This window comes from Apis florea, unplaced genomic scaffold (assembly GCF_048593485.1).
Source record: "Apis florea isolate Af1SG1 unplaced genomic scaffold, ASM4859348v1 contig_3496_pilon, whole genome shotgun sequence".
Taxonomy (NCBI): Eukaryota; Metazoa; Arthropoda; class Insecta; order Hymenoptera; family Apidae; genus Apis; species Apis florea.
This window is the reverse complement of record NW_028256773.1, coordinates 7,490,037-7,512,831: the sequence shown is the minus strand read 5'-3', so window position 1 is coordinate 7,512,831 and position 22,795 is coordinate 7,490,037. Positions and strand designations below refer to the sequence as shown.

The window sequence follows — 22,795 nt, the reverse complement described above, 5'->3', positions numbered from 1 at the left end:
ACGATATACGCACATGTGAAACAAACGACTCTTCCGACGTCGACCGTGTGCTTTGACTCTTTGTGAGCTCGCTCTCACACCTTGACCTTCTTCAACCGGGAAGTCCTCCCTTCAAGGATATTCGCAATCAAAGAATGTTATATGATAAAATTTCTCAACTTATAATATTCAATTTTCAACCTTTTTCAATTCAAATTTGTTTAAAAGAAAAAGCTTATCAATTTTTTTAAGGAAAATATAATATGTATAAAATTTGAAATCTTTAGTATTTAGTTACTTAATAAAATTAGTTGAAGCATGAAAAATGAGCGAGAATATTGTACCTTGACAATTTTAGATCTTCTAGAAGTTGTAATTAAGTACTTGTTGAGAACGCGCAACATTGTGAGTTATTTTTTATCTTTTAAAACATTTTTCTCAGACAATTAAAATTATCTCTTTTTTAACGTTTGTTTTAATTACATGAAGTCTGATAATTCTTTTGATTTCTTGATATTCTGTATTTAATATTTAATGAAGTTGGAAATAATAAATAATTTTTATTTTGATTCTTAAAAATTCGTGAATATATTTTTTATTAACAAATTAATATTAAATTTTTTTTTATAAATCAAAACTTTCTTTTTTAACCTCGATGCATCAAAGTGATTACGTTGAATAAATTAATTTTTGTAATAGAAAATAAACAAACATATATAAAAATAAACAGATAATAAACTCCACTCTAAAATTTACAACTTATAATCTTAACATAATATTTAATTTTCACTGAAATAATTTATGATTAAAATTATTACGAATACAGTACACATCTCAATCTAATCAATCAATCAAAGTCAATTAATCACTTTTTTCATGAGAAAGTCAAGATTCTACGACATATAAATAATCACGAGGTTTCGCTTAAATCAACTTTCGAATCTGGAATGCCATAGTTCTACTGATAAAGTATCACAGGATGTGTTTGATTGATTGAACAAAAGTAACGTTTTCAAGTCGCATGTCAAGTCTTAAAAGGGATACGTAGGAAGATTACATTGTAAGAGAAAGTTCAACAAAATAGAAAAAAAATGGAACTCACCAGATGAGAGTTGATTCGCTGACAACATTTCGTCTTCACCAGGTTGAAGGCGAACTTCCATTTTTCGTAGACGCGAGTGTAGCTCTCTGGTGTGCAAAAAGAGGAACAGAGTGCTGGAAATGGCGATCAGTGCGATTAGCTCGATCGTCCTGAAAATAAATATTGGATGAAACAGTTGTTTCAATGAAAAGAAAAAAAAAAAAGATTATATTAATTCTATACAAAAATTATCAATTTTTGACTCTTAGAAGTAATTTTCTACAACCATTTTTAAGATAACCAATAAAAAAAAACATAAAATTATTATCAAAAGAAAAAACTATTAAATAAATAAAATAGAACAAAATATTTGAGGGATACAAAAAAAAATATGAAAAAATATTTTCACAATGTAATATTTTTATAGTTTCATAAAAACTTTATATTTTTATCTTTTCTTAATCTTTTCAATTACCAATTGTTACAATGTGAACATTCAACAAATGCTATCTGCATTGTTTCTTTCAAGATAGTCAAACATAAAATTACTATTGTAAGAAAAAACTTTTCACTAAGCAAATAAAAGGAAAATAGCAAAATATTTGAAGAAACGCAAAAAGATACAAGAAAATATTTCCATAAAAATAAAATGCAATTAGATCTTTTTGTATTAACATTTTCAATTACTCTTTCCATTTAAAATGCTAATATCAATTCCAAGTATCTTTCTTTTACCTACAACTGTTACACTGTTACAATGTAAACAAAAAGCAATTGCTATCTACATTGGCACTTTCAAAACGGTCAAACATAAAATTACATTACTTCGCGAGAAAAGACTTTCCGCCGAGCAAATAAAGGCAGAGCGGCCAAATATTTGAAAACGGATGAGAATGCTTGTTTCCCCAAAGTGACGTGTTACAGATTGTCTAACATGTGGGTTGTCGTCGCCAGAGGAAACAGGGCATAGCGAAGTCATCTATCCCGTAATTGATCATTCTGTTCGCGGAGATGTTTCACGTGCGACCTGGTTTCAAGCGATCCCTCGTCGACCGTGAAAGGACGACCTCCACTGAAGAGACACAAAATTGCACTTCTGATGTTATCGTAGGTTGCTGCATTTTCTTCCATGCACGGTATTTGCTTCGTAACTTTGTGGAACAAATATAATTGTAAAATAAGGAATCCAGAGAAATTTCTCCGAAGAATGACGATGAATTAAAGTGTCTTTTCTCTACGTTGTCGACAAGTACGTGCACGGAAAATTCAAGAATCGTTCCTTTGATGTTTGACTTTCATCGCATAGAGAAAATTCAGTGACGTTGCTGTGAAGCCATCGTGCATTTTATTGCTATTTAATATCATGAATATCGATTTCATTTGAAAAAACTTTCCACATAAATCCGATTTATATTTCTTGTGCATAATAAATAAACTATTTTTGTAATACAAAATTCTCTCTGTAATAAAAAAACCTAGGTAAAGAATAATTTGCATAAATAATATTTTTTACAAGTCAAAGAATAATTGGCTGGCTACAAGTTACAGTTTAAAAAATTCAAAAAATTTTAAAATTAATTAAAATTTTAATCCTTGATAAATATGTATAACCCATTATGCTCTATCTACAACTTTTTATTAAAATCAAGTTGAATGAATTTCCGTGTAAGCTAATGTAATTACATATATATAAACCAAAAACGAAATTTATTCTATCTTCTAATTAAATAAATTCAATAACTTTATTAAATTTCAAATAGATCAACTGCTAAAATATAAAGATTATTATATCGATATTGATCTAATCTATAAATTTCATTTATCCGTTATAATTATTAACAGTTATAGCGAATCATGATGGCTTGATAGAAAAATAATCCATTCATCGTGTCAGGAGTTCTTTTTCCTCCTGCGCAGGAAGTAATCTCGTTAAATGTCGGCTGTTTGAATTTCTGCGATCGATAAACGTTCTGCATCTCATTGAGGATGCCCTTTTAGAAGCAGTATCCTGTCTACATCGTATCGATGAAACGTCATCGAGATGACGTTCCTTTTAAGCCGATCGGACATTGACATACATGCGTGACAGCATATGTCACGTAACTTCATAATGGTTCGTGAACTAGAAAAATCATTGGCCGCCGGAAATTCCAGTAGGTAAGCGATTTCTTGTATGGTCAAGATGAAACAAGAAGAAGGCATCTTTTTCTGTTAAATGAACTGGAAACTTGCATAACGTCACTTTATTTGTTCGAAAGTATTTTCCGACTCAGTTTTGAAACTTGAAATTCTTGAAATTTAGAATATTTATTTTCTCTTGTTTTTTTTTTTAATATTTTATATTAAAATCTTTAATCTCTAAAAAATCTTTCGAATGTTCCTAACCTATAACTACTATGCGATTCTCTCGAAGTTTTAAATCGCAAAAATAACAAATGTTTCGAAAGTATGAAATTTATTAAAAAAAGTTTTGAGGTTTAAAAATTTTGATTTTAATTTTAAATATCTTTAATTTGAATTAGGTTATGTTTCCCTACATGTTTAGATTAACGAGATTTTATTGTACCTCGTAAAACTTTCAATAACTTTCATTTAGTAACACAATTTAACTTGAACTCGAAAATTGACTGTGGACAGACCTCATGAGAATAGTTAAGAAGTTGAATTTCCAGATATCCTCATTATGCATGATGGCCCTTCCCGCATTCCAAGTTATTCCATGGTCCTAAGAGCTTACGGTTCCCTCATGTTCGTGTGTCGTTGACACCGCGTGTCGCGACCGATACCGTTCGTTTCTTGTTTTCTTTTATCTGGACATGCATTCATTTCTCCTGGCATGATTGTCTAGATCGCTTAGACATCCGAATAGTTTCTATACAGTAGATAGGATGCGCTTCTTCATGCCTATGGAACGTATAACAGAGGAAAAGTTATGGTAGTTCGCCGGTTAAGAACATCTAGCATACATTACTCTGTGTGATGGTGATGGAAATGCATACAAATCTTTAGTGTCAGCCATTTTTAGAGAAGAAATTTCATATTTGATTAATTGATAATTTGTGTATAAATTATCTATATTTCTTGTATATGCAGCATTATACAATGAAATGCTTTTGATACGAACAATGCCGTAATAAAAGGATTAATTAATAAAGCTAATTAGATAAATATTGATTAAAAAATATTTAACTTATCATTTGGATTGATTCTTAATTTTTTTCAATATGAGTTTGAAGAATAATTATCGATCATGAAATCATCTCGTGTTTTCAAAATTCGAAAAATTAAATCGATGCAATCTAAACCTATTCTAACCTAAAAAAAAATCAAAAATTCATTACCAATAGATAAATTCAAATTTCAATCTATTCTTCATTTTATTTTCTTAATTAATAAAAATTTTATTCTCAAGTTTTTACGATTTAATATATTTCCCAGTTTATTTCCACAAACTGTTTACAAATTATTTCCGAGCACAGTGAAATATATTTGCAGGATTCGCTCACATCCTCGTTTTTTCTTTCATTTCCACTACCGTAAGAAGATCGTAGATAACAAGCGAATTCGTTTTCCTTGCTTAGGAAAATTGTCCGTGTCTAACGCAGGTGCAAACACCACAGAGGCTTCACTATTTTTTTTTAACGAACGAATGCTTGGCTCGCACGTTTTTAATGGCAGCGAGATTGTTAGAACACCGCGAAAGCGCAAGACTAGCTTGTCGACACGCGAGTTACTTTAATATGAACATTATATGAATTTCGCGCAATATCGTAAAAAGTAATAGCTACATATTCTCATTTGAAAACATTGTTGTTCTATGATTTAACGAAACAAAATTTATTGTGATTTTTTTGCATTCAATAATTCTTATTTTTATTAACACATCTTAACTGCGATTATTATATATATATATATATATATATATATATATATATTTTCGATTAAACGATGACAGATGTCACTTGTGCACTGAGTAATTTTTATTCGTTATCTCGTGTCTTATTCTTTTTTATTTTGTGTGCGTCGCAAATATATATCGTAACATAGTATGTACATACTACGTATATAATATTAATACATAGTTAACATTAACATTAATTTATAATAAATAAATTTATTGTAATATATTTTAAATTATGTTTGAATTTAAATTATATTAAAACTATTATAATTAACAATAATTATGATATAAATACATTTAAAAAACTACTAAATATTCATTTTGTTTCAATTTATTCCAAATTAATAATTCTAATTTATGATCGTATATTTTGTTGGCAATCTAATGATAAAGATATTAAGAATATGAAACTTTAATAATAATGTTTTTTTATTAAAAATAATACTTTTTTCTAAAGAAAATAAAAACATAAAGCAAATCATTTTAAAGGAAGGTTATACTCAGTTACATCGAGATTCACACGGATCAAATGATAAAAATCATGCTCCGATCAATCTTGTGGTTTTAGTTTTCCGGATTCCTATTTCGTTCGTGATGCAATCTCGTCATCGATTTATAACAGACGTTCTCGATCTGTTAGACTGATTCAGCGAAATATTAATTATCGAATTTTTTACTGTCATGATGATATTGAAGGTATTAAATTGTAAAATTTTACACAAAATTTTTCATTTTTTATTTCAAATATATTTGATAATATGTTCCTTTTCTTTCTTATTTTTTCTAGTCCTTACAATATTAAAAAAATATTAATATAATACAACATTTTTGTATATACTACAATATCTTCATATTTTCACTCGTATCTAATCTAAATCTAAAAAGAATAAACAATGCAAACAAATTTTTTATATCCTTTTTAAATTATTAATATCCAGAAATGATCTTAGCATAAAAGCAATTAGCCAACAAGTTATCGTGACAGGTTGGAAAATCGTATCCGGTGAAAAACACGCAAACGGTCAATGTCGGTGAAACGAATCGGTCGTGATTGAAAGTTTAGATGTAGTGGCGTCACGTTCACCAACTCAGTGAGAGTTCCCGGTAATAATAGTATATAATATTGCCTTGAAAACCATCATCCTGCATGATACTGATACGCCATGCACGACTTTCGATTCCCGTAAATAGTTAAATTAATAAAAAAAAAAACAGCCGTATTCTCTTTAGATCTGGTCATTGACCATTGAGAATCGGAACAACTTACGAAAACGAATTCCGTTACTTTCATTACGAATCGGGTCTTTCGTTTTATTTGTAATTTAATTCTAGTACTATGATATTTTATGTGCATTTAAAAATTTCTTTCTTTCTTGTTTTATCAATTTTATCTCTTTTTTTTATTACGAAACAATTTCTTTTTCCTTGATTGTTTTATTTATTAATTATGATTATGTTTTTTAACAGAGAAAAATTAATAATAAAAATTAATTAATATTTTTTATTGCTTAAAATATTGAAAGATTGGTGATCTTCAATTGAACAAGAGATATAAATTTTTTTTATTTACAGGAAAGTATCTCGTAAAACGAAAAAGTACAATTAATCCAATTTGTCGCAGGAATGTAGATAATCTTATAGTTGTTTAAAACGTTTTGCTCTAATTGATTTTATTTATTTCTTGAATCAATAAAAAATTTAGTTGCTTACTAAATACTAAAAATTAAAGCTTAATAGTTCTATTTTAAAAGTAATTAATTTAATCTATTTAATTGAAAGTTGAGAGAATTGAATATTTCAAAGACAATTATGGGAAAAAAGTAGATTTTTTTCGTGAGAAATCCAGTCAGAGAAATTAAACGTTTAAATTGATAACCCCAATGACAAGTGAAATGACTTTAATGAAATTCCATTGTTCTAAATTTTTCAGACGGTATATATTTATTATTTTTCGATGAGAAATATTTTAATTTATAACATAATTGAAAATATTGAAGATTTAAAGATATTTAAAAAAATAAAAATAATGAAAAATGAAAATTGAATTTTTTAAATATATTCACATTTTAATGATAATAAAAAAATGGCAAAAAGAATAATTATGTTACTGTGATGCAGTACTGTGAAACGACTTACATAAATTAATGTCAAATTCGATGAAAAAATTTAGTTAAAAAAGAATGTCGAGATTTCTATTTCAGTTTTATGATGTCATCCTTTTTATAGATTCGTTTAGAATTAATAATTTATAAATTTTCGAAAGATGATGTTTTTTCATATTTTTATGCTTTTGCAATTTTATTTTGGTTTCTTCATATCACTGTAAATAATAATAAAGAAATTATAATATTACCATTAAAAATAGAATGAAAAATTAAAATAGAAAATAGAATATTCAATATTATCTTCTTCTAATTTCATTTTAATAATAATATTAAAATGATGCCAAAATTTTGTAATTCTAAATAACGAAAGAAAAGATTACGCATGTCATCTTTTAATAATCATTAAATTATTAATTTATTAAAAAAGTAATTTATTAAAATGGCTAAATAATATTTGTTTTTGACGACATTTCAATTTTCTAGCATCATTTTAACGTTATTTCATATTTTTTTCAATTTTGTTTCTCAATAAAATTTCTTTTAAATTTTTATGGAGATTTTAAACGAAAGAAAATAATATCCAAATTTCCAAAAGACAAAATAGTCAATCGATTATTCATGATTCTTCCATAATTCTCATTATTTCAATGTCCAATCAACGTGATGGATCACGATTTGTTCTGTGTAATTACACAAGCTCTTGTAAGATAATCTCCAATCCATTACACGATGCCTACCAAAGTGATGCATCTAAATGTCACTTAGGAATATTTCGATCCATCTCTCCTCTTCGATGAAAACTTTTTAAACGATATTTGAATAATTATTCTGCACGAATCCATTGGGTAATGGGACGAAGATTTCGTGTTAAATCGTAGACATCGTGAGAACAAGGCTCGTTCTAAATGGCTTTCTGTTATATCCTTTAATAATTCGCATCAAGTTTTAAAAGACGTATTAATTGAATATAAAGATAAATTATTTTACTAGAAAGAATAAGTTTAAAATTAGTTTAATTGTTAATTTTTTTTTTTAATTTTAATTCTTTAAAATCTAATATTTTAGTCTTCTGAAATTCAAAAAAGACTAATTATAATAATTATAATAATAAAAAATTAAATTTTAATTAATATTAAAAGAAATATAAATTTTGTAAATATATTTATAATTCCTGTTTATCAAAAATATTCTATTATACATATACGTATATTATAACAAATTGTAATAATCGTTGAATTATTAAATCAATTTTATGTTAAAAATATTAAAAAATTCTACGTATTCTTATCACAAATTTTAAACATTTATTATTCTAATAACTTGTCACAATATCAATAGAAAACAATTTTCTCTATTATATAGTTATATACATGAAATCTAACCTTAAAAAATTTCTGTTGCAATAATCAAACATTAATATGATACATCCAAACAAATTTGCAATCACAATCTTGAAATCAAAATTCTCTCTTCTTAACACTTCATCAAAATTTCAATCAATTTCTCTCTATAACAAATCAATACTATCGACATTTTTGTTTTTATTAAATCATCTTCGTCCCTTAGCTACGAGTATTTTCCAGATAGAGTTCACGATAGAGGTTTATTCGAGTTGTTAATAATTTACAACCACCGAGTCAAAAGAAGAAAAAGCCAATCCTCTACTGTAAATTCAACTTATTCGACCACGAGTAATAGCAAAAGGGACACACGTATCTATTAACAGGAGTCCGCATTCGAACGTGTCGGTATTCCAGAGTTAAGTATTTTAACGCGTCGAATACCCAGTTGATAAATCGATTTCAAGCACGAGAGATCTCTACTCTCACGCTTTATACCTCGATGACGCGATTCATCGAACGTTTCGATTCTGATAGAGCGCAATTGAAATGCGTTTATACGTATATCAGAAGATTAAGATAAATATTCAATGGATTATTTTTTGATTGCTCAACTAACTAATTATCATAATTTTAGAGCTGTTTTCTTTTTTAAAATTTCGTTGCATTGAATATTCAAAATTAAATTTATCGAAAAATTATTAAAATTGAAATTCGCGAAAAGTTTAAATATTAAACTTAAAATATTTTTCAATTTGTTTTATATATGGAAAGTTTAAAAGCCAAATTATATTTTAAAGAATGTTCGAATATTTTTTGTTATATCCGAGAGGTTATATCCGAATCATAGAATTAATAATCAATCAAACGTACAAACGAAAATTGACAATATCCATTTCCTTCTAACCGATCTCATCGATAAGTAAAATCACAAATTCAAATAAACAATCCTCAGAACGAAACAAAACAACGAAATAATATCGATTAAAACGAAATCGATCGAAAACAAAACTCACCTCTTCGGAACAGGCACCCGCCTGTGCTTCCACGCGTTATCGTTCAGCATCGTGTGCATGCGCGCGCCTCTTCCTTTTCTTCACCCTTGTGCTCAAAGATCGATCAGTTAACAATGGCGCGGCCCTTCGATCGGATCCTCAGATCCGAGACGGCCGAACGCGACTCATCAAGCTGGAACGAGCGTCGATCGGACTCATGTAAGCGGGCGAGGCAAACGTTCTTCTCCTTTCCACCAGTTAACCGGATCCACGCGGTTTTATCGCTGCCAATCGATCACTGAAACTTGCAACAGCCACCCTGCGATTCTATCGATCTCGCACACGCGTTATTTCGTTAATCATTCATACTCGATCAACTTGGATTTCGATTTATTTCACTTTATATAATAGTTCTATATATATATATATTATTGATATTCTTTATTAACAAATTTGTAACGTAATTCTATTTGTCGATTAAATGTATACATATACAATTGGTAGTATCTGATTAATTATTGATCTTAATTAGTTTCGATTCTTTTTAATTTTTAAATATCGATAGAGTTATATTCCAATAATACAATAAAACTTCTATATAATATATTTCAAAAAGTAATAATAATTTCCAAAGGATAAATAATAAATTCGATTTATAGAAATTCAAAGAATCGATCACGTACACGAGATCCGTAATGGTTGTACAATTTTTTACGATGAGTTTCTGTGATGAATTTGAAAGAATGGGTACAACGCGAGGCACAACAGCTGACTCTGTGACGGAGAATAGGAAGAAGAGGATTGGAGTGGTATATAGGAACGACCGGTTGGCTGGTCAGCACGCGACTGACGAGCGGCAAGAATATTCCGCGCGAGAACACCGCTCTCGTCAACGAGGAGACGACACGCGATACGCTCTGCTCCGCGCCCGCTCCGTTACTCAGCCCGCTCGTAATGCGATTCTACTCCACATTCGCTCGGTGCCGCCGCCACCGCTCTGGCCCTCTCCAACGACCTCTTTCGCCACGAGAAAGGCGCCACTTTCCTGGAAGATCGCCGTTGCAAAAAGGTGTTCGACCCCGAACTTGCCTTCGATCATAGAAATCCGACAGAGGGATTTCCCATCGTTCTTTTTTTTTTTTTTTTTTTTTTTGTTTTTCTTTGATAACTGAAGAAATGTATAAGTCTCTAGTTTTTGATTATCGAGGAAAAATAAGATTTTAAGATCAGAGATTTTTTTTAAGTAACCAAAAATCTAATTTAATCAAAAAAAGATCCTTTTTTAATGGTCTTCGAAAGACTAAAATTTCAATAATTTTTCCTGAATCATTTACTTTTTTCTTTTTTTATTATTAGATAAACAAGGAATAATTTTTCATTTATTATAAAAAATAAAATTTAATTTATAAGGAATGCAGGATGGCGATGCATTCCTATTAAATCCTTCCTAAAAACTTGATAGTTAGATCGCGAAATAGTTCATGGAAATTTCAAAGAGTTTTGTTTTCGTTCAAACGAGAATAACTTTATTTCAAAATTGAATATGTTATTCTATTAAAACTAATTTAATATTCGAAGATCCTGTTTTTTATCATTTTTTATTTATTAAAAAAAACTGAAACTTTTAATTAAATTCTCGTATTTTTATAATAATTATTTTATATTTTATATTAAAATTTATTACGTTCCATTTCTTTTTTATTCGAAGATAATGTAAGAATAACTAAATTATACACTTCTACTATTTTTATACTAAAACATCAATAAGATAAAGATTTCAGCTCATCCCTTGAGAATCGATTATATCAGACTTCTTTGTGATACTATTAGATGGAAGATATATCGAGATTCAACTATATTTAACACGATAGATTTTTTTCACTGTTAGCCATGTCATAGAGAATCTCTCTGTCTTGCAATCAAATATTGATAATTGCAAAAATATTCTTTCATTTTTTTCGAACATTCTTTTCCTATTTCCCTTTCTTTCTCTTGTAAATATAATCGTGATTTTTTGTATACTTTTCACATTCATGTACATCATCGCCACCTATAAGAGCTAACACGAAGCAGAACGAACAGTGAACAAGTAATTTTCGTGCATCCATGCCTGTCATGATTAGACGTGATTAAAATTAATTTGAATGACGGTGATTGCATGCTACGTTAAAGCTCTTAATAACACGTCTGTCGAATTGTTGAATTCGCTGTATAGCGCATACATTTTATCTTTTTTATAAATCGTGCAGAAATTTTTAGTCACGGATAATTAATATTTCCAATGCAAATCGCATTTCTCGTTAATCTTTCTGATCACAGCGATTATATCGATTAGATTTGATTGAAAAGTAATTAATTAATTAATTAATTAACAGAATTTGTGAAACGATTCATCGTAAATTCGTAAATTTTGCGAATATCGAATCAAAATGAACAAATCAGATCAAGTTTCATAGACACATTAAAAAATATCAAATAACAGAAAATTTTTTCATTTTATAGGTTATGAGTGGTACTCAATATTTTGAATTTTTCGCATTATTAAAAAAAAAAAATAGTTGATAATCAATTTTTTGCAAATTTTAACGCGAAAAAAATTATTCAAACTATTTAAAAAAATTTCAAATCATCGTTCACCTTGATCATTAACATACTAGTAGACTCAAATTCATTGTGTGATTCATTGATTCCATTTGCCGATTGTAAAGTCGATTCTCACGGGTATCGTAAGAAAAACGGGAAACGATTGGTGCAAAATAATTCATGTATCCTTTCGGTATTCGAAGTTTATCGGCGGTATACTCGTGCACTGTGTCTGATCGCGAAAGGTAGACGTGCAAACTTAATTAACTCGACGCCGACTAAAGTACAACTTTTTCAGATGTACAAGATGATTCTTTCTTGAAGTGGATTCTGAAGACAATGCTTGGTATTTATTCTCTCATTTTTACTTATCTGTGAGTATGAACCATGACGATTAATTTAATAATTATAATATATATATATATATTTTATATTTTTTTTCTTTCATTTTTTTCTTAGAGGAAATTTTTGATGGCATCTAAATCTATTTTTATCTCTCGATGAAACTCGAAAAAACTATTTTGATATAGATTAGATATTTTGAAATGTTATGAATTATATACAGAATATTCCTCTCTGTAGAAAACAATGCTATAATGCTCATCAATTAATGAATAATGATGGCTATTTTTAATGAAGACGATTATATTTGCAATTGTATACAGGATACTTTTTTCCTTACTGATCTCGAAATCAATACCATCACGTAACGATAATTTTTTGTATACAGTGATTCGTCGAAGAAAAGATCAAAATTTCTATTCTCTCATTTGATCGTCAATGATGATTATGAAGATGACTGTATTTATAACATACACAAACTGTATAAAGAATTGTTTAATAAACTCAAAAATAGTATTTTATATTTTTACAACCCTTTTACATATATAATGATATTTATAGACAGATCAAAATCATTATTTAATTGACAATGATTATTCATTAGCAAAGTTGAAAATTTGGTTTGTTACAAACATAGAGTTATTATATTTGTTTTCGACTAGATTTTGAGAAAATCATCTTGTACATAACCGTGAGAGAACTACGAATCTCAAAGCTTTTGCCTACCCTTGTAACAACGTAATAACCGCGATCCGCTGGAATCCAGTGGTTCTCACCTCCGCGACGCGCAAACATTTTTTTCAAGTTCCGGAAGTACATCGACCCCGTCGGATGGGACTTTACCGTCTCCTCCTGCCTGGTCACGAACATTTCAAATTGGTCGTAGAAATACCGTGTGCCGTCCAAGGATTTATCTTTCCTGCAGGAACGAGTATACCTTCGAGGATGCTCGTCGAACCAAGCCAATTCACTTGACAATACGAACGAAACGTAGGGCGAAATTCTATTTGCCATTCGTGACTTCCAATGATGAACGAAAATTACTTTTTATTAAAATATGAATTTTTTAAAGTATAAGTCAATGAAAATTATTTTCATTGATTTTATTTAATAATTTATAGTACATAATTTTTATTTTTGGCAAATAGTGTATTATATAAAAATAATTTGCAAAAAATTTTACCTAAAAAATAAATTTATTTAGTATTTTATGCATTTCCGATTTTTTTAGAAAAATTGGAATATTTCTATATTCTAAATATAAAAATATCCAAATATGGCCAAGTCTGTTATGATGATAGATCAGATTTTATCAATTTTCGTATTCAAATCGAACGATTTTGTACATAAAGAATACTTGTTTATCGAATCTTTCCACGTAACGATCACAAACGTACCTCGATACAGGAGTAAAAGAAACTTGCCGCATATGGTATCCTCGTGTGCATACACATCTATTTCTTGGCGAACTTTAAACGCATTTGTATTCCAAACATATTCCACTATACTTGAAATATTTATGATCTTCACTTTACGTTCGAACCATTTCGTTACGAAACTCAAGACCACACAATTTCATTAGCAGTTAACACATCCTTTGTTCGTAAAAACAGTATTTGTCACTTTTTATTCGAAATGAAAATAAATGCTAAAAAAGAAAGATATATACACATTAGAAATGAATTCTTATCTAAAACAATTTTAATTAATTGTCCAGACAAAAGTGTTTAGTAGCAATAGACATAATTTAACATGTTACGTAGATAAATAGACTTAATATATAATTTAATCTAACTTACAATTGTTTGTTAGCCATTAGTCTAAGAATTAAATTTAACTGAGTATATTATAAAAATTAGAATAATTTGGATATTACCTAAAATCAATAAACATTTCAAACATTATCCTTGATTCTTTCGAATTTTGACTGTAACATATAATAATAAATAAATTCATTTGATAGTAAAAAAATCTTTTAAAATAATTCTAGAATTTAGAATATCAAACTATATGATCTGATTGTTTCAAATAGGGACACAAAATAAAAAATGAACTTGAAGAAAAAAACAAACTACGGAGATATTACTAATATATTAACTGTATTCTTTCTCTTACTCCTTCTGCATAAAAAATTTTTCTGGCAACTCTGGTCATGACCCACAAATTGAAACTTAACCTCAATTTTTTATGAATGGATCAATCTTCATCCAATTGAAACAATTCAACGAAAAACTCTGCGAAAATACAAAATTCTGCAAAAATCGTCGAAAATTCTCATTTTGAATAAATCGCAAACCTTATAAAGATCGAGTTCTTCGAACAGATTGAATCAATAATAGACTCGATTCGATTCAAGGATGGTCGCGAAGCTTACCCATTCGTACCTCTTCCTATTCCATGACAGTCGATACGTGACGAGATTTCGCCTCTAATAGCTAACCACAGCCAGTTTTAACAGAAGTTCCATGAACTTGTTGTTTGCAGTTTCCTCTTTTTATCGTCACCTCCCACTCGAATCGTTCAATCGTCTTTACATATATCCAGGATACGTGTGCGTACACGAGGATCTATGGAATCTTCGCGAACACACGCGAAATCCACAGGGTATAAAAGCTTGCAAGACCTGTTTTCGCGATTGCTCGTGTTCTAAGGAATCCTGTTGCAGGAGAGCCACGTCCTAGGGAGTGGACAGTTCAGGACAGTCCTTTTCGGTCTACAGTTCTAGGTACACCGTTTCAGGAATTCCCATTGCTCGCGTGACTAAGGTAAGGGAACGTATTATTGACGAGATCTTTCCTCCGTGATGTAACGTTGTTTGCTATGCTCAGTGGCTAAGTGAAATCTAAAATAGAAAAAAGATTATATTAGTAAATGTAAAATAGTTCATCTTGTAAAAGATTTGCATAAATTTTATTGACAAGATTTTTTTTTCTGTGATGTCACATTCTTTGTTACGTTTAAGTAACTAAATATACTTTAAAACAGACAAATAGTATATAGTTAATAAATGTATAATAGCTCATAATTTTAAGGATTTACATAAGTCGTCTAATCTCAGTAAAGAAACGTATTGACAAGATCTTTTCTCTGTAATGTAATTGTTGTTATGTTTAGCAATTAAATAATGTATTCTAAAATAGATAAATAGATATGATAAATAGATAATGTATTCTAAAATAGATATATAGTTAATAAATATATAATAGTTTTAAAGATATTAATAGTTTACGTAATCGAGATTTAATCGTTGAGCTCTTTTCTCTTAAATATTCTAAAATAAAGAAATAATACACGATTAATGAAAGTTATAATTTGAACGATCTCGATAGTTCAAATGAATGAATTAAGAAAACGTTAGATCTTTTCTTCATGATGTAAAATTGTTTGCTCGTTTTTTAATAATAAGTCTATCTAAAATAGACACAGTTGAATAATAAATTATATATAACAGTTTGATAAAAGATTGGAGATAATAGAATATGTAATAGTTACGTTTTTTTACTTTCGATTAAAGTTCCTCAATGGAATAGTAGAGATGTTCTAGTAGAGATTTTCTTTTTACTCTATTCATCTGGAAATAAGAATTTTAATAATAATAAAAATATCTATCATTGTAATATTTGAAATATCTTTTAGCAAAATTTGATATTATCCACAATGTCAAATTGAAAATTTTGCCAAATAAACTATATAATATTATTCAAACTTAACTTTAATATATTTTTCGAACATCGATACAAAATATTTATTCAAATATTAATTATGTAGCTGTCTGAAAAAAAATTGATTATAATATTCATTTATAATATAATAATTACAATCAAGAAATTTTACCAATAATATTTAATTCTAATTTTTAATTCTAAATTCCTATCATCTTTTGATAAATAAAATTAATATTCAGAATTAGATATTAATTTGAATAAAACATAATTAGAATTATAATTAAATATAATAACGTAAATAAATTTATCGTAAATAAATTTTATAATTCCAATTATAAATCCTTCGATACTTATTTTTCAATAGCAATTACATCGTCTAGCATCCCATCTTACCACCAATCCTATCCGCGCCATTAAAAAAGAACAGTCATCGAAAACAAATAAACAGGGCTTCGTAACATTCGATTTTAAGAAGTAGTAGAACCGGTTATGCTATGCACGCAGTGATGTAAGTTTCCTTCCGAAGAAAGGATGAAGGGTTATGGCAATTTCGATAATCCCGTCATACCAGATAGATCCATAAATTCGTCTAAAAAAAAATTATTATTTTTCAAATTTCGGAACGTATTAAGCGTTCGTTTTCTCCTTTTTATAATAAAACCTCGTGAAATTGTTCAGCGTATATTCACCGTTCGACGATTTTTGTATATTCGTAACGTAAATGTCTGAAATAAATTTTCACATTTTTAAAATAAAAGTGAAAAGATCTGGTTGTAGCGTGAAACATCCATTGGTTTTATGACTATTTTACTTTTCATCATTTTTATTGATTGTTATATTGGTATTTAACCTTTTATCTGTAATTTTGTTTTACATTTTTTTTCCTATAAAATATAAATACTTATACATTTATTTACTCATTTCTATTATTCATCATCTAATCTCCCCTTTTATTGATCATCAATGATTATCAAATCGTTATATAATGGTTAATCTAGAAAAAGAAGAACTTTTTAAACTACATATTTTGTACATATTTTGTTTTCATTCTTAGAAAAATTATGATAGAATACGTTACCAAAATTTATTCCTAACCATCTATTTCTAAAGCACATTTATATACCAAAATAACAAAATAAGAAAATAAAGCCATAGAAACCATAAAAGTTACTTTTTCTCCAGGTATTTACGATGTTATTTACCATACTATTCCTTCCTTTGGTGGTTGCCGCGCCACTCGAGCCAACCCGTGAGAGCTACATCCTGGATATCGAGAATGGAACCCTAAGGAACGTCCTATTCCGCAGCACACCCCTCGAGGAACTCGATTTATCTGGCTTAGGGATTCGTCACCTGGAAAAGAACGCCTTGGACAACGTATCCACGTTAAAATGGTTGAGCCTCGCCAACAATTCTCTCGAATCCCTTCCAGAGTTCATGTTTTCCAATCTCTCGAATCTTGAGTACCTCTCCTTAGCGGAGAACAATTTGAAGAACCTGGAATACCTCTTCGTCCGCTTGGAGAAGCTTCGAGTGTTAAACATCTCTTGCAATCCTGTGCTTCATCTTCGCAGAGGACATTTGTTCGGTCTCACGAAATCGACCACCATATTGACCGAAGGAAATAATCTTTGGAGCATAAGTACCGGTACGTTCACGAATTCGTTTCTGAAAGACGACGAGGAATTGAAGAATTTGGAGAAGATTAAAGACGAGCTTACCATGATCCAGACGACGGAGAGTACAGAGATCGAGATAGAATTAGCATCAGAGCGCAATGCGTTGAATGGTAACATGCCGACCACAAAGAACGAGATACTGAAAGGTCAGAAGCTGAAGTTGTGCATGCCGAATAACATAGTTCTTTCTATAGAACCGCTCGAGAACAATTCGGTGGCGAATGGATGCTTGGAGATACCTGTGAACAAAGAGAAAAGATCGGTCAGTTTGCAGGGATTAGGAATCAAAGGGTTCCACGAAAAGTGGTACCAGTTACAATATCTTCCGATAATTTCCTTAGATCTGTCCAACAATGAGATCACGGAGATCACGAAAGAGTTGCTTAACGATCTTCCCGAAGATTTGATTTATGTGAACCTGAGAGGAAATAGAATCAGATGCATATGGAGTCAGGTGATCGAAAATAGGCATTTAAAAATTTTGAACCTTAGCAATAATTTTTTGGAGAAAATTGAGGATGGTGCATTGGCGAAGACGAACCTAACCTCTCTGGCATTCTTCGAAAATCAATTAGAAAGCCTCTCGTTCGTTTCTAGTTTGCCCAGTACTCTGCAAGTTCTCATATTGGCAAAGAATCGATTCTCCTCCATCCCTGATAGAACATTCGTGAATCTGCCTAATCTGATTTATCTGAATTTGGTTAACAATCAGATCGAGAGACTTCAGAACGATGTTTTTAAGGGATTAGACTCGCTCCAGATTTTGATTATCACTAAAAACAGGTTGGTGGAGATCGAACGTGATGCATTCAACGGTCTGAAGCAATTGACTACTTTGAATTTTTATCAAAATTCTTTGAGAGAACTTCAGAAAGGAACTTTCTCGGGACTGGAAAATTTGAAAGATTTAAATTTAAGTTCGAATAAGTTACAAAAGATCACCGCCGATATATTTGCAGACTTACCACAAAATTTGGGATACCTTCACATCGATTTCAATGAGATAAACAGTTTGGAAAAAGGAAGCTTCGTCAATGTTCCCAGATTTACATTATCTTTAACTGGAAATAAAATCTCAAGCATTCCAAGTGGAACTTTCGATCTACCTACACTTAGAGATCTTTATTTAAACAATAACACTTTGACGATGATCGATGGCGACAGCTACGAAGGATTGCCTCAGTTGAAACATCTTCTGTTGATAGAAAATCAAATTACTGAGATACCAAAAGGTTCTTGCAAGAATTTGGCCAGTTTGAGTATATTAAACATCTCAAGGAATCCGATTCAGAAACTGCAAAATGGAGCCCTCTACGGATTGAGTTTGGCAAGAGGAAATTCCATATATATTTATGAAAATCAGCTGAAAGAGATCCAAGGTGCATTATTCGAGGATATCTAATGGAATAACTCATTAATGATTTGATTAATGACTTGTACATTTATTTATCTTAATTCTTATCATTTATGTAAGAATTATAATTCGATATGAAAATATTGAGGTTAAGGTATTCTTTCATACGAAAGGATCTCTTTTTGTGGTTTTGCTTCAAATACACACGTAAATAGATGTTTCTGATAGTTGATAGTTTCAAGTATTTTTTGCTGAGTTTCTAGTATCTATATTACAAATATTTGTAATCGTGCATTGCTTTATAATAGTCTGTAATGATATGATATGTAACACTGTATGATATGAATTATTTTTCGAAATACAAGAACTGTTTTTTTTTTAAAAGAAATAAAGAAATATAAAAATTTTTAAAAGATTATTAATCGATATAATTTTACTTATATTTAATCTACATATCTCCAAAATCTTCTTTAATATTAATAATTCTTTTACAATTGTTGAATGGTAGCAAAACAACTTTTGTCTAAACATAAAAAGTATGTTTCTCTATATTTCATCTAACCCAAAAAATCAAAAAACAAATAATTAAAAAGAAATAATAATTTAATACCATATTAATTTCCATAATGAAACCAATCAAGACAATATAACCTAATCCACTGATACACAAACAACAAATTTAATTTCTATTGTATAACACTTTAATGACATGATTCGTGATTAGATTTACAAATAATAGCTATACATCGAAACGATGGCAGTCTTGTATAATAATGCATAAATCTTCAGATATAATCACATAAATTTAGTCTTAATTGCGCGTAAACCACCATAAAAAAGAGAAGCAATCTCGTTGCAGCGCCATCTTCGTTTAACGACGATCAAAGGCTTTCAAGTTCGGTATACGTGTTCAACCGTGAAAGGCGACCATTCGATGGTCATCAATGGTAATTTTCATAAACTCGGTGTATTCGCTTTCTCCCAAGAATACGTTTAAGTGCGCTACATGAGTAGATGTATTAAATGCAAACGCACTATAAAATATTGTGGTTTACGACCGGTTAACCTTGACTTCTATGAGAACTTGGAATCACGAAGTGGTGACCGGATTTTGAGGAAAATCGACACACTTCTCGCAATCGTTTTCAATATTTTAAATGATCCGTGGGAACAGGAGCACAGCATAGCTTATTATTTGAATTTGATTAAAGGTAGGTTTAATATTGATTTTTATGTTCTTAAAAATCGAATTCAAAAAGTAAGATTTGTAAGATTTCAAAAAACTTAAGAACTCTTTAGAAAATGCTGTTTTGTTTTGTAAGAAAAGAAAATTATCATGATATTATCTATTATTGTATAAAAAATTTTTTAAAAAAACAAATATTATATCTTAAAAACTGAAGACTGAAGACAAAATTTTTGCATAAATTTTTAGTATATATGAATCAAATATTTGAGAATGGATATCCTTCTTTATTCATAAATTTTTTTTTTTTATGATTTTTCGGATCAAAATAAGTACAAAGTTTTGAATTCTCAATAAAAAAATTCTTTTTTGATTAGGTTAGGTTTCAAAGTTTCAAGAAATCTATCTCTAGATTTAGTTCTGCAATGATATTTGATTTGATTGAAGTTTTCGTTACTAAAGTTTTTATTCATTTTCATTATTATATTGTAAAATTATTATTAAATATGAAATTTATATAATTTTTTTTCTTACATCTAATAATTTAAAAATACATAATTGAAAATATACAACAAAATTTTTTTAAAATTTATTATATAAGCATGCAAAACTTGAAAGGATCCATTCAAGAATTATTTGCATAATATAAATATAAAAAATATACGACAAATCTGAAAAATCCTTATATGCCATTTGATGGATTGAAAAAATAGTACGCAGAATTAATGTAGTGATTGTAGAAATTGCAAAAATGGAATAGTATCATCATATATTATTATTACAATTATTAATAAATTAACAATATTCAGAAAAATTTCGTTTGAAAAAACGATCACAAAATTTTTATGCAAAAGATAATACAATAAAAATTAATTCAAAGTAATAATTTTCGAAATAATAATATATATTTCCATATATTTTCTGCAATTAAAAAAAAATATTTTTGAACAAAAGAAAAATTATCATTAAACCAATCGTAATCAAAATCAAGATGTACTATTGTATTATTTGGATTATTATTACGATTTTTGATGGATCAACAATAATACCGCAGAAGTCTCGCTTGAAAAAGTTGTCATAAAGCTTCTACGCGAAAGAATGGATTCTGACAATGTCATAATTATCATAATAAGCCAAGTTACTACAGGTAGATCATTTCAATTCTATATTCTTCTGTCATTTCAATTGTTACAAAAAAAAGACAAAAATAATACATATGATTACTATGAAAATCACTATTCAAATATATTTACTTTTCATATTTAGTAATTATCTTTTATTTTCAAGTATTCAAGACAATTTTAATAGTAAAAAGTCTCTATATTTAATAATCATGTGATTATTCTATATTTGGTAATTGGTATCTTCTCAATCAATCCAACTATCTATAATCAAAAATACTCGATCTTTCAAATTTAATTGTAAAGGAAAAACATCTATCCTATAATTAACACTTTGAAAAATCGTAAAGCATTACTAAGTATGAAGACTTTATTTTAGAGTTAGAGAAAGAGAAATGGTAGATAATTAATTATGATTATCATATATAAATACATATTATACATTTAGGAGCATTTATTATTTATTATTTACTTTATAATTCAAAATATTTCGATTTCTATAAATCAAAATTATATTATTGCTTCATATTTTTATCATCGCTATTTTTTTGAATTAGCAGAAAAGAACTGATTCGTTCTTACATACCATTCGTGGCATCCGTTCCGTGGCGAAGGTCTCGAGCAATTTCGTGGCACTGACATTGCACATCCGTATGTTTTCCGTTTCCGATTTAGTCAACGGTACCTTTCAAGGTTATCGAACGTGTGTCTACCAGAATTACCGTTTGACATCTCTCTGATATACATAAGTATATTATAACATCTCATGTGTATACAGAAGTCAGAGAGAATCTTCGACTAGTGATGGGATCGAGTATATCGTAAGTTTGAACATTGATTCAAATTTTCTATAGGTATATTGAATAAAAAACTTTCAGATTTGAATGTAAAATAAAATTATATTGTAAACCAAATATTATTTTTAGTTACAAGTGCAAAAATAAAAATAAAATTATAAAAAATATAAGAATTCTTTTATGTAATGATTTATTATATTATGATTTTGAAAAAAAATATATTTAAAATATACAATATATCTTTTTGTTAGTTATAAATTTATTATTATTATTATTTAATTCATAATTTCATAGTCAATTAATTTGAAACTATTATAAATTTTGTATATAATACTTTCAATCAAAACAAAAATTACCACTGTAATCAATATATATAATTGCTATCGTCAATTTAGAGCATATTCATATGTATGGATAAGAAATTAAGCGGAAGTAAAATATTGAGAATTAAGTAGGGCACCGAACTCGTGGCTAAAGCACAAAAAAAAAAAGAAAGGATGCCATTGAATCTCGAACGAACATTGGCCGGAGAAAATGTATAACTTCGCGGGAGAAAGGTCCAAAAGCCGGGTTCATTGGCCTTTCTCTTCCAAACGTGAGTATGTAATGTTCATAAACCATCTTTTAGTATGTAACATTCGAGATTAATGCAAATGAAATATATATA

General features: G+C 28.9%; 2 protein-coding genes and 5 long non-coding RNA genes across 12 annotated transcripts in view; 3 read left to right on the top strand and 4 right to left on the bottom strand.

Moving 5' to 3' along the window:
• Positions 1-10,338, bottom strand: part of pip (heparan sulfate 2-O-sulfotransferase pipe) — a 50,428-nt gene extending 40,090 nt beyond the window's left edge. The window contains exons 1-3 of one of the 4 annotated variants that reach the window (XM_012494621.3): positions 9,423-9,473; positions 3,700-3,964; positions 1,082-1,230 (exon numbers count right to left, since the gene is read on the bottom strand). In XM_012494621.3, the coding sequence (XP_012350075.1) occupies positions 1,082-1,230; positions 3,700-3,749 (199 nt within the window). In that variant the 5' untranslated portion in view covers positions 3,750-3,964; positions 9,423-9,473. Of the gene's footprint in view, positions 1-1,081; positions 1,231-3,699; positions 3,965-4,401; positions 4,955-9,422 lie in introns of those variants that run through there. The other 3 variants (XM_012494622.3, XM_003690490.4, XM_012494620.3) reach the window with 3 other exon arrangements.
• On the bottom strand, positions 6,843-8,044 carry LOC147656851 (uncharacterized). The gene is made up of 2 exons (XR_015293823.1): positions 7,804-8,044; positions 6,843-7,281 (listed from the first exon to the last, which is right to left on the bottom strand). It is a non-coding gene; the product is annotated as an uncharacterized LOC147656851 (long non-coding RNA).
• A 1,143-nt stretch (positions 10,339-11,481) lies between the features above and the next one.
• On the top strand, positions 11,482-12,846 carry LOC147656850 (uncharacterized). The gene is made up of 3 exons (XR_015293811.1): positions 11,482-12,229; positions 12,283-12,358; positions 12,444-12,846. It is a non-coding gene; the product is annotated as an uncharacterized LOC147656850 (long non-coding RNA).
• Positions 12,847-13,414: 568 nt separating this feature from the next.
• Positions 13,415-14,998, bottom strand: LOC147656849 (uncharacterized). Of its 2 annotated transcripts, none has more exons than XR_015293808.1 (5): positions 14,701-14,998; positions 14,442-14,560; positions 14,203-14,253; positions 13,724-13,974; positions 13,415-13,509 (listed from the first exon to the last, which is right to left on the bottom strand). It is a non-coding gene; the product is annotated as an uncharacterized LOC147656849 (long non-coding RNA). The 2 variants fall into 2 exon arrangements; XR_015293807.1 differs by having other exon boundaries at positions 14,711-14,831.
• Positions 14,726-19,442, top strand: LOC100863438 (uncharacterized). The gene is made up of 3 exons (XM_003690493.4): positions 14,726-14,930; positions 14,992-15,091; positions 17,174-19,442. Exon 3 carries the CDS (start codon positions 17,183-17,185, stop codon positions 19,070-19,072), a length of 1,890 nt encoding a protein of 629 aa, XP_003690541.2. The 5' UTR covers positions 14,726-14,930; positions 14,992-15,091; positions 17,174-17,182; the 3' UTR covers positions 19,073-19,442.
• LOC147656848 (uncharacterized) lies at positions 15,032-16,501 on the bottom strand. The gene is made up of 4 exons (XR_015293812.1): positions 16,385-16,501; positions 16,038-16,098; positions 15,819-15,897; positions 15,032-15,168 (listed from the first exon to the last, which is right to left on the bottom strand). It is a non-coding gene; the product is annotated as an uncharacterized LOC147656848 (long non-coding RNA).
• A 437-nt stretch (positions 19,443-19,879) lies between the features above and the next one.
• LOC147656847 (uncharacterized) lies at positions 19,880-22,365 on the top strand. Of its 2 annotated transcripts, none has more exons than XR_015293810.1 (2): positions 19,880-20,235; positions 21,889-22,365. It is a non-coding gene; the product is annotated as an uncharacterized LOC147656847 (long non-coding RNA). The 2 variants fall into 2 exon arrangements; XR_015293809.1 differs by having other exon boundaries at positions 19,882-20,235; positions 21,892-22,365.
• The last annotated feature ends 430 nt before the right edge of the window (positions 22,366-22,795 follow it).

Bases quoted from the DNA above. Each gene is read 5' to 3' on its own strand.
- LOC100863438 (XM_003690493.4), top strand. From the start codon at position 17,183: ATGTTATTTACCATACTATTCCTTCCTTTGGTGGTTGCCGCGCCACTC.